The sequence below is a fragment of the Protopterus annectens genome, chromosome 4.part1 (genome assembly GCF_019279795.1).
Source record: "Protopterus annectens isolate FY-2018-M chromosome 4.part1, PAN1.0, whole genome shotgun sequence".
Taxonomy (NCBI): Eukaryota; Metazoa; Chordata; order Ceratodontiformes; family Protopteridae; genus Protopterus; species Protopterus annectens.
Window position 1 is genome coordinate 467,180,795 of NC_056734.1, and position 13,101 is coordinate 467,193,895.

The 13,101-nt window shown below is 34.9% G+C and overlaps 1 protein-coding gene across 1 annotated transcript in view; it reads left to right on the forward strand.

The window, feature by feature from the left end:
- Window positions 1–8,527, forward strand: part of LOC122801228 (mucin-like protein) — a 471,963-nt gene extending 463,436 nt beyond the window's left edge. The window contains exons 23-25 of the mRNA XM_044070781.1: window positions 4,700–4,896; window positions 6,938–7,118; window positions 8,352–8,527. Coding sequence (XP_043926716.1) covers window positions 4,700–4,896; window positions 6,938–7,118; window positions 8,352–8,527 — 554 coding nt within the window. The remainder of the gene's footprint in view (window positions 1–4,699; window positions 4,897–6,937; window positions 7,119–8,351) is intronic.
- Window positions 8,528–13,101: the final 4,574 nt, after the last annotated feature.

The window sequence follows — 13,101 nt, forward strand, 5'->3', positions numbered from 1 at the left end:
TGAACTGACTCTTCTCAACATAGAGTAGCAGAGTGGCATTGGCTGTACTCCATGATCCTCCCAGATTGCTGAGCTTCTCACTGTCTGTCAGAGTGACCCCAGCCATCCTGGGAATGAATATCATGTCTGCTGTGTTTATTTATAATCTTATCATCTAGGTCATTACACATAGCTACTGATGATTGGTGAGGACTAGAGCATAGTCTGACCGGTAAATCAAGAACTTCGTCCTTTAGCTCAGTTCTCTCATGTCCCCACACCTGCATTACTGCCAGCATTACACCCATCTGCTGGTAAATGTTCCAACTCCAGGCTTTATTCTAGAAAAGAACAATACCCTCTGATTTGGAGGTGCTGATTTTCATATTATCCATTTCACAGTCAGCATTAAATCACTTGTGTGCCTGTTGAAGATCATCGCCTGATGTAAGAGGCTAACATCATCTACAAACAACACTTTAAAAAAGTAATTGATCTAAGTCTCATTTTCTTTGTTAACAAATGTGGTGCAATGAAAGAAGGAAAATATTGGCATTTGGGATATTAGTTATATAAAACTGCAAATATTCCTGAAACCTGTTTTTTTTTTTTTTGCTTACCATATATTTCTATATATATAATTAATTAAGTGAAAATACTACTTCGATAAACAACAAAGGTACATGACTGATTATGAATACAAAAAAAAAAAAAAATCACAGAAATATTTTGATTTCAAGATATTCTGTGTCAGCTACTGAGCAGTGCATATGCAAGGATCAGTTTACTGACCTTTGACCAAAGTCTAACACATTATTCAAAGTCATTACTGCTTATCTACAGTGATGCTGTTTGGGACATACAAAAGGATCACCAATATACCCAGACTAGGTACCATGGATTGCTATGATGAGAGCTGTACTGGTTTATTTAGTTCCCGGTGTCATTTTCCAACCTGGTGTCCCTCTACTGCAAGCTGAGAAGGAAGCAAAACAAGATGTCTATTCCAATCTAGCTCTCTCAGCTTTTAAAACTGTATCAAGCAGCTTGCTACAACTTACACCACACAAGAAGTGTTCAGGAACTTCAGTCCTGCTGTCTTCTTCAGAAAAGCAGTATGAAAATTCATTTCTGTACTGGCATTCAGAACTGAATTCTGGTACTGGACCAGCAGTCACTCAGCGTCTCACATTTGCACCCCTTAACATCTTGCACCTGAGACAGTTACCCACTTTGCCCCACCCTAACTATGCCACTGGCTATGGTACTTTTGCAGCTTTTTTCTAAAGAATAAAGCTATGTAGGAATTCTGTTAGATAACATCCTTTTTTTTAAATGATACCGATGTTACCACTTCATATGTTTTACAACAACCTAAACTGGCCTATTCATCTTTTAATCTTCTTCCACCAGAAGCACAATGAGCTATTGCCATCAGTATTCTAATCTTCTGATAAGAATACGCACACTAAATTACTTCAGACCATTGAAAACAGTATCTTCAGATTTATTAATTTACCCTGAATATTCATTCAAAGGCCAAAATGGCTACCAGACTGAATAACTGAATATCTGCTTCATGCCCTTACTTCTAACTTCTTTCTCTCATATGATCTGCTATAGCAACTAAGTTTTCATACTAATGTTGTGGAACTGTGACTCACAAATGCTGTAGATATACTTCTGCTCCTTGACCAAAGGTTTTTGAAGCTTAACATATTAAAATGTTTTTTATCCCAACAATTTTGAAAAAGGTATGCCACTATGTTCATCAGAGGAATTATTATTATTATTTCAGAATGATCTGACACAAAAAGTTCAGTGTCATGTTAAATTAAACAGATGAACCAACAAAATATATGTGTTCTATGTAATCTTCCTATTTAGCATTCTTTTTGGTCATATCAGGTCAGTATCAAATTAACAAATAAATAATTGCAGAGACATTGTCAAGTCTAACAGATTACGGATGCACTGTGCCAAGAGTTTTTAAATACTCCAAACATTTATTATGTTGTACATAGTAGCCTATAATATTGTATTTAACTTTTTTCCTTGAACTTTAATAAACATTTTATACCTATTTGTGTATAGAAATAAACATTTTAGATAATAAAACCTACAGTTCATTTTATGTAAGTAAAGTTTAATGTCAAAGATTCTTAGGATTTTCTCTGTAAGGTAAAGTCTTATTTTAAAGGTACTGAGACTTGCATGTTTACTGTGGATATAAAAAATGGATTTACATATATTTCTATTTTGGAAGGAATGGAATAGTTATGATAATATCTAATGTAATAAAAAAAATAGTCTAATTTTAGTGTTAATACCAATTGCATTTTGTTGGCATTTTACATAAGAATATTTTTTTTTCTATTTAAGCTGAACTATTAAAAGTTTAGAGGTGTTTTTATGGGCATAACAATGGCCCCTTCATACTCAAACATAGTTATGGGGTGCTAGGGAATTAAAATATTGCCATCTGTCCCATTGTATAAGTATGTTAAACTATTCCTTTAATTTGTTGATTTGTACTCTATATGGAGTGGTTCTAAAAAGATTGTGTTGAGTCTATGCAGCAAATGAATAACACAACTCCTTTTTTGGAATTTGTATTATGTGACATAAGGCAGGAAATACATTTTTTGGATGTTAAGGTGAAAATGGATGTAAGTTCTGGGATTTAAAAATAATTGTTGGAAAGAGATGTCTGTTAACAGCTATTCAAAAATTATACTAGTAATCACCTTTATTTTACAAAGAAAAAATATTTCAGTGTGGCAGTTTATTAGGTTTTCAAAAATAATTACCAATGATGATTTTTAGAGAAGTCGAACATACCATACATTTATTTTCACAAAGCTGTGTAAATTATATATTTTAAAGGACAAAGCAGCAGGAATTATTTATTAAAGATCCACCCCGTACTACTTTACGGTTAACTTAATATTAATAACAGCAAGAGTATTGGGAATAGATTATTTTGTTTATGCCCATAAATATTAGGGATACTTATGATTTTTAATGAGACAACTGAAAAAATATTAAGGGCAAGTTTGAATTAATTAAGATTATAGGTGATAAACCTGAAGTAGTATATAAGAAATATAACACTATTAAAAACCTTTTGCAAAAAGATAGTACACTGCAGACATTAATGAAAACTGAAAAATAAATTGTCACATGTAGCTGTGGTCAATGTAAAGCTTTTTGATTTATTTTACAAAGAAAATATGTTAAGTTAACTGACATTAACCAAACTATTTAAAGTACAGAGTATATTACTTGTGAGACAAAATGTATAATTTACATACCATTGTATATACATATTATATTTTAAATGGGGATGACCACAAGGACCAGAATAGTAGTGTATTTACACACACACACACACACATATAGGTCCCCTACAGATGATTGAAATCTTAAAACTTTGCCTTTGATATGGCTGAGCCCATATGATCAAAGTTTTAAAACTTTGAACGTTCTGAAGGGAGATCTGTCTACAGCACAGAATGGGAAAATTTCCCTCTTCCTCACTGTAGTGCAATCTTGGAGTTGATATATTTAAATAGCAGGGGGTCTGGGATGCAGGGGGGCTTGCACCCCTGCAAAAACGTCCAGAATTTTTTTTTTCAAGCATTAGAACTTTTGAAACGTTGATCATATGGTCTTGGCCATATGAAACTCGATATTTTAAAAGTTCGATAATCTGTAGTAGACCTATATATATATATATATATATATATATATATATATATATATATATATACGTGTAAACAACTAAGAAATTAAATAATGCTGTAAACAAGTATTTGTTGGAACATCCTGAACATCATAAGTTATATTTCTTTGCATTTTAGAGAGCTATAAAATATCTAAGAGAAACAGAGAGAGAGAAAGAATTTAAAAATGGAGTTGAGAAAAAAGAGTTTGTGGCACCAAAATTACAGACAGATAAACTGCCTTGCATGAACAGTATATTTAATATAAAATGTTTTTAAAGCCTTTGAGACTGAAAAAGATAAGAAAAAGAAACTGGTATAGATTTTAATTAAATTTTATTAGTAGTTTTCTATATATGTATTTATAAAATGTCATCTGAGTGTGCATGTGATGAGTCACATGATTGGGTAATAGGTATATAATTACTTTCTTACAATTATTTTGGTATGTTGAAGAAGTCCTTGTTATTTTGGACAAAAGTGCTAAATAAATTGCATTAAAAGTACCTGCCTGCTGGCACTCCTGTGTTTTTTGTTGTTGTTGTTTAGTATGTGGAGCTAGTTAGCTGTTGCATTTTGTGAATCATACCAAATTAAAAATTGAATGATCACAGTGACATTACAGTATCTAATATATTACGTATGAGTTGTGACATAAGTTTTGAAATGCTGCAGACATTTATCGTATCGGGCATGGTGGCCAATATGATTATATTTTACTTTTTTTTTCAATTGAGATGTAATAAACATTTTCTACCTATACATGTGCAGAAATATTCATTGTAGATAATTAAACCTACAGTTCATTTTATGCAAATAAGGTTTAATCACACATTTTGACATCCTTTATCAACACTGTGAATATGCTTAGAAATCTGATTTGTGTCTGGCTGTGTGCAAAGCATGACAATTTGTTGTTGAATGTTTTGACAGTAGAAAAATGTAAATTGGTTTCATAAATAATAGTTATTTCTTATTGTTTTTTTTCCCTTTAGGAAATGGAACATTAGTCTGGTATCCCAACAGTTCAGATTCTATTTTAGCGACCGTAATAGTTAAAGATTCTAAGGGGGCCCACTCTGAATTAGCATTGCAGCTGGTCCTATGTAACTGCAGTAATAATGCCACGTGTGTCTTTAGCACAAGCAGTTTGGCATCCGGTGACAATACGAACTCAAATGCAACATTCACGGTAAGCTATGAGAATGCATTCTGAAAACTATTTATAAGCATGGAAACCGAAAGAAGCAGCTTCTTCTTTCAATGTCCATGTTACTAACAGTCCAGTAGAATGTTGTTTGTTTTCAAGTTATTTGCTTTTGTCAAATGTACATTTTTACAAATCATTTAAATTTAGTTTTATACTGCAACATTTGGCTGCCATTTGGTAGATGACAAACCAAATATTATAAATAAACTACTCAGAATGCAAATACTGCATATGCATATTAATACGTGAGTGACTGCATGGAAACTTGTAATCTAATTTAAAAGTCTTGATATTTTATGTTTATTTACAATGTGAAAGATCCCCTCAGACTGATGTTTTTATTCAAACATTTTTTTTCTGTTTCCAATACTATATTACAGTTATACAGGAATGCGCATAATCACAAGAAAGCTTAACAGATGCTGATGCAGAAATAAAAATAAACTGTACAATACAGAGCAGTTTTTTATGTTGGTAACATTAACATAAAAACATTGTTATTGATTTTTATTTATCATTAGCTAGTGTTCACGATAGCAACTTAATCACTTTACAGCTTGTGGCAAATATAAATAAAAGGATGAGGAGGGACTTGGTGACACACATCGTTACTAATATAGCCTTTGAGCATCATGTGTTGACACTAGTGGGGAAATCATTCTATGTTGTGCAACTTATAAACAAAGGTATGGCATCTAGGTCCAAGGAGGTTATTTTTCCACTGTATTCAACATTCTTTATACCTATCATTGAGTACAGTGCCCCCTTTGGTTTGTACCTAACCGTCCAACAAATGGAGCATTCACAGAGGTTCCTCACTAAAAGAATACAGGGTGTAAATAACTTGACCCCTGCAGACCACCTCAAAGCCCTGTCCCTGTGTTTAGTCTCCTGCAGGCTATGGAGGGAAGATCTAAGAATGGCATACATGGCATCGTAGGAGCCCACTCTGACGGACCTCCTGCAAAACAAACAGCACAAGAACTACCCTGTCCTAACCTGAACCTGAAATGTAGAAGCAAACTTAACTTTAACCCTAACTGTAAAAATAAACATGCATGTGATATAAATTGGACCTGCAGGAGAGGCAGGTATGCATCCCAGAGACTTCCCTTTCTTTGGAACAGGCTCCCCATTCATGTGAAGCAGAGATCTCCCCTAACCCAATTCAAGTGTAACTTGGAGAACTGGATGGGAAAGAGGAAATTCATCCCTGGTTTGAAGCCTATGTCTCTAATGGACACAAACAACCTATAAATGGTTCATCTACCAGGCACCTGCTTGTAAATGTTTCATCTCCCACTTAGTACACACCTATGAACCTATGAAAGTGAAGAGAGTAAGGCATGTATGGTACAATATCCTTGCATTTCACATACCACAAATTAAAGAGTCTCTTGTTTCAGTAGTTATATCTGGGTCTATATCAGAACACCGAAAGTTCATATTTTTGAATGTTCTTACATTGATGCTGAAAATAGCGAAACGACAGAAAAGGACAACCAAATTCTTTCCCTAGGAAAAAATTTGGTTATCTGTTGTTTTACTATTTTCAGCGTTCGCTGAATAGGGGTTGATGTAAGAACATTCAAAAGTATGAACTTTTGATGTTCTGATATAGACCCGTTATATCTTATTATATGATGATATGCATTCATTTATAATTATTCACAGTTATTATCACTCACCAGAATTTTACATGCAGAAATACTGAATAATTTTTGCCTGCTATAAAATTCCAAAGGATTGCTTGTTTATCATAGTCTGAAGAAAAGTCTAAATGGAGTTAATTTTATCTATGCTACTTTACATGACTTGTGTCACTTTAGTGATGCACCATATACAGTACAAACAATCTGTAATAACTGTAATACATTTAAGCATTATTACTGAAAACTGAGAAGACATTTACGTATGCTATTAATGACCTGGTTTAAGATATTTAAACTGAAGTGCTGATGGTGCATCACATGAAAAGTGATTGTCTCAGAAATGTTCAATATATGATTTATTCTCCACACAGATTGCTGCATGTAACTGCTCTGAAGCTTACACTGGACAGTACTGCACAGATGATTATGACGCATGCCTAGAAAATCAATGCTATCTCAATAATACTTGTCGAGATAATAAGGCACCACAAACAGGATACACCTGTGGTCCCTGCCCAACAGGGTTATCTGGAGATGGCACTAAATGTCATGGTAAGCATTGCTGTTTTACATTTCTCCTGATGAAAACAGTAGTAATCAGCCAGTTCTGATTAAAGTTAAAAGCAATCTGAAATTTAAAAATGTTTACATTTTGGTTATGATAAGTAAAAAATAGTAGTTGTTGCTGTCACATATATTTAGTAGTCTAAACAAAATGCATTTCAGTTCTATAAAATATGCTATCTATATCACCATCAGTTCGGTGGTCCTAACATGCTTCTTTCGTTATTGCACAACTATATAAATGATAGAGCATCATAACCCTGATTTTGTCATGATATTAATTTACATTAGTTGGATTGTACATGACTAATTTTTGAGAGTTTGTCATGAACGTGAGATAAATGTTTTGTTAAGTGTTATCAGGAATTTCAGGAAGTCCCCCCCCCCCCCCCCGGGTAATTTTGTGTTTTCAGTGGGTTGCTCAGCTACTTGCCATACATCGGTTCTTGTTTAATAATTTTTGATCATGTTTTTGAAAAAGTCATACATGACTTTCTGCTTCACTAACTTTTGTACTTCAATTAATCAGTTTTCATTAGAAGGATAGTTCAGTTACATGGCAACATGACCTAGCCAACATGTGGATGTGCCCAATATTTTTAGTTCAAGAAATAAATCAGGAAGGTAGGCATGTTTCAAATGTGAGGCAGTGCTACTAAAAGCCGCAAGAGATTATAGTCAGTAATGTACATTCCCTTCCAATCATCACACAAATGGGACACCTTTCCTTGTCTAGTCACTAAGTCAAAATATTGCTGTTTGACAACAGTTCATGTTAAAAATGCATAATAATACTGTAGAAGACATTACCTTGCTAATGGTACATTGTGTTATTTGATAACTTGTACTGTTAGAATATGTAGCAAAGAGTAAGAATGAAAAAAGTAAGAAAGAAAGACTTTTTGTTAAATAGCTGACTGCTAACATTCTTGAGTTTGTTTTCTGTATTATGACATATTTAGAATGGATGAATATTTCAATGATGTTTACATACTAACAGTAGGTGGTTATATATTAATGAACAGGGCTGCACTGTTCTTGTTTGATGTGTCACTGTTCAGAATGTTAATGCTTTTTGGTCAAAATGGTGTTATTATATATCATTATATCAAACAGTAAAGGGCCTGCAAACCATTTAAAAGCTGTCTATTTTCATAGCATAACTTTTTGTTCGTTTGCTGGACAGAAGGCATATTTAAATACATAATTATTTTTTGGCAGATATTGATGAGTGTCTAGAGAACAAAACACACTGTGAACAAAACTGTGTCAATACTTTGGGAGGTTACAACTGTACCTGTGATGATGGTTACCATATTGACCCGAATAACTCATCTGCATGTAAAGGTAAGACATTTGTTTATCTCAACATGGCTATGGCTTCATTTCCATTGTAAGAAAATTCTGAACAAAACTTTTACCAGAAGGGTTTGTTTGTCTTATAAGTCCAAGGTATGAAACAGTAAATTAATAACACCATTTATGGTGACTCAGCAAAGAGATCTCTGCTCATAACTCCAGTGTCTAGGGTTCAATCCTGATCACCACTCACAGTCTCAGTGGAGGATAACTGTTTTCCCATGTCTTTTTAAATTAATTGGTCACATTAAATTGCCTACATCTTGTATTTACTCTTGTCTTTTAGCACTTCTGATGGCTGAAAGACTAAAATGATTCGTGGCTTAGCCTGGTGTGATAAACAATAAATAAGTAACGAATTACAATTCATTGACACGTTTTTATTAAAGAAAGAAAATAGTGTTATCCAAACACCCCTTGATGTTTGTCCCGTGAGAAGAAGAGATACCCACACGAGGGTTGTTGTAGCCCCAGCCTTCATTTCTGTAATTAAAAACATTGTTGATCTCAGAAACAAACTTTTCACCATATACTGTACTAGTTTTGATGACATGCAGTTCAGAGAATCATGTCTGTTAAATTATTTATTGGCACACATCCATCATCTTTGCAAACAGTTCCCTTTGTCACTATACACCACAGCTGTAATTACACATATCAATACATTATTAAAGACGTGTTATAAGACATAATGAGAATACCAAACGTTATTTTATGTACTATATCATTTCCTTTTTATTAGTATAATTATTATTTATATATTAAGTTGTTTTAAATACTTATGAAATGTCGCCTTCAGTGATACTTGTAATTGTCATTACCCTTTTTTCTGCTAAGACTCTCTCCTTTGCTGTTGCTTTCCCATGCCTTATGTGCTTCCAGTCATGCAGCTTAACCCACAGAAATGGCATTACTGGACAATGTCATGTGTCAAGACTGAGGTGCTGTTTCTTTTAGTCCCTACCTTCTGGTGTTGGTGCTAAACTGGATCTATTAGATTTTTACTGGCAGGTCCCTTACTCAGTCACAACTCACTTAAGTATTATGATCCTTGCAACAGTAAGGCAAGCAAACATTGAAAACAATTTTGCTTTGTCCACTAATTGGGTAAGGTACTGGTATATGCCTTGAACTTATGCCCATCTCATGTGTTCTCTATGACTATGTGCTGCTAGACATGTGCCCTGCAGACATCCTGTGTTTTATTCACAGAGCCTCTATTTCCCTAATGCCTGAAACTGAGCATAGTTCGCCAACATAAAGGAATCGCAACATACTGCCTTACTGGTAACTTAGTTATAAGAAAATGTCCGTTTAACCCACTGTTATGCAACCTTGGATTTGGTATATAATAATTAGCAGGGGGTGTGGGAAGCACAGCCCTCTACAACAGGAGGATTCAATGAACACTGGACAGCACTTATGTGGGAAGCTCTGCCCCCTACACCCCCCCACTAATTATATATACCAACTTTGAGGTTGTGCTACGGTGCGGAAAGGGCAGGTTTTCTTATAGCTAAGTTACTGGTAAGTAAGTAATAAGTTGCACTTCCTTTATGTCGGCCAGCTATGGCCATTCAATGATTTTTTTTTTTCAAAGATATGACTGTTCGGTAAAACAAACATTTGATGTTTCATGTTTGATTAATAGCCAATTGATGAAAGTTTCATTTGATGGCCTAACATAGACCCCACAAACCCACTCCCTCAGTCCATCTTACTCCATTTGACATCTGCAGCATTTGAAGATAAGTACACTCAATAAAAAGTACTTGTATCATATTTTTCAAACATGGAAATCTTTTATTAAAAATTCCTTTAATCATGTAGGAGAGACCCTCCAATCTCACCTATCACACATATAAATCTTTACCACTTTTCAGTTTTATCCTTCTATTCACCTCACTTTCTTAATCTTCCTTCCTCCCCTCTATCTTCAGTTTGTAAAATAAGTTCTCACTTTCATCCCTGAAAAAAGCATAACCTACCCTCTGTTACAAGTTATCCTTTCTGTGGTATATGAATATTATGTGCTATTTATGATAACCTGTTTAACTAATTTCATTTTGTTATATTTATTAATATAACAGCTCTTTAACTGCATTTTTTTGTTTATTTGTAGCATCTGGGGTCCACAGTGTGGCCATCATTTTGAAGTGGCATCATAGTTGCTGTGTGACATACGTCAGGGACCAGTGACTAAGGTGTCTAGGCTGAATCACTGTAGGAGTGGATTCAGCAGGCATATGGGTATATTGTCAGCTTTATAATAGAAAAAAAAATAATTTTGACCAAAAGTAAGAAGAGTAATTCCCAGCATGTTAGAGCCCTCATCACTGAAATAAACAAACAAATCAGGAGCTTAATAAAATCCACCAAAGCCAAGTTTGAGGCTAAACTAGCTACCCAAGCCAAAATTAGCCACAAGGCATTTTTTTATTAATTTTCATAATCTCAAGAGCACAACACAGTGATGCACTGTGCTAATTGTGAACAAGGTTAGCTACACTAAGACTGAAGATATAGTTAACCTACTGGCCAATAAAATTATCTTTAACTTTACTCCTCTTTACCCTCCATGTGTTCCTCAAGATGCACCTGAAATTGGCTCACCTCCAGCTATCACACAAGACCAAGTCCTTGAAGTGCTATCAAAAGCTCAAAATGCTGCATCAGTAGGTCCTGACAATATCCCTGGATCCATCTTAAATAGCATGAAACACTGTTTAGCCACACCCCTAACAACACTGTTCAGTCTCAGCCTCCATGCAGATTTTGTACCAAGTGAATGGAGAACAGCTATAGTCATTCCTCTGCATAACGGGCACAGACCTAGGCAGTTTACAGACCTATAAGTCTGACCAGCCTCATATGCAAAATCATGAAAAACTTATCATGGAATTAATCAATCAAGACATATGGGACTTTCAAACACTAGACCTGTCTCAGTTTGGATCCATCAAGGCCAGGATACTCTTACTCAATCTGGTGGATTTTTTTGAAAAGGTCGCCAAAACAATGAATGAATCCAAACTGGTACACACTGCATGCCTCAACCTGTCTGAAGATTTGACACAATTCTCCACTTAGGCATAGTAGAAAAGTTAATTAAACTGGGAATAAACCCTTATGTCCCCCTGTGGATTGTCATCGGGCTCACAGATAGGACACAGATAATCAAAACATGGGAAGTTACCTCCACAAAGAGACCAGTCACCAGTGGAGTCCCCCAGGATTCTGTGCTAGGACCTCTCCTGCTTGGCATCTGTTTTTCCTGAAGTAAAAGCCAATGCCAAATGGCTCTGGCTGACTAAGTTTGCAGATGAATGCAAGCTAGGGGTAATCATTGAATCCCCAAATGACTTAGCCATCCCACAGGAAGGTTTATATCAAATAAATAACTCATGTCAAACTCATGGTTTGAAATTAAATGCCAAAAAATGCATTATTGTATCCTTTTGGAAGTCATCTACACCAGGGAACTACCACATTGACAATATGTCCCAAAGAGTTGACCCAGCTGTTTGAGATTTTGGAACTTATGTGGACAGTGACCTAACTTTTGACTAACATGTGTCTGTTGTTGTAAGGAAGTCCTTCTATATTGTACAGCTTATAAACAAAGGGATTGTGTCTAGATGTAGAGATGTCATTATCCTCATTTATTCAGCCCTCATTAGGTCAATCATTGAATATAATGCCCCCTTTGATATGTATCTATCCAGACATATGTGACAAGTGGAATGCCCATAAGGATACCTTATTAAAAGGATACAAGCTTTAAACAATATGTGTTACATGCACAGATTCAAAGACCTGTCATTATACACGAAATCCTACAGATTGCTAAGTACTGACCTGTTTCTGGCATACAAGGCATCTTCTAACCCATTACTATGGATTTATTGCACAGCAGCAAGTGAAATGGCATCAGAAATACTCGGTCTAGGGGTCTAAACCTCTCCTACAATAGCAACAGAATGGTTTGGAGGGACAGTTATATTTTGCAGAGGACACCACTGCTATGGCACAGACTCCCCAACCACATAAAAGAAAGTATATCCCCATCCATTTTCAAGCAAAACTGAGGTCTGTGGATGGGAAACAGAAAATTTACCCCAGGACTGTGTCCTGTACAGAGGCAGTTCCTAAATGCTTTATCCTATGCATGGGTCCCCTTAAATTATCTGTTGTATGATCCCAGTTGTTCTCATTAGGGGTAATAAATAATTATTGACCATGGGATGGATAAGGACAGTCTGTAACCAAATGGGGATAAGTAATTTCAAGCACAAAAAGGTGAAATTGGCTAGGCTTAAAATAGCTTGCAAGGGCAGCTAACCTGGTACATACCTATGGACCTCACTCTTTCTCTTTCTCTATTTAAATATATACTATATATATATATATATATATATATATATATATATATATATATATATATATATGTTAATTATGTGAAAGGTAATGTGTTGGGCAGCAAAGTCCATTATATAGGGGGTGAAGAGGGACTTACAGCCTGCAAAGAAAATGTTTTCTATGACTTAGACCACCATCTTTATGGATGCTTTTTTAAAATGCTTTGTAAAGGATTCTTCAAAAAAATTTAAAA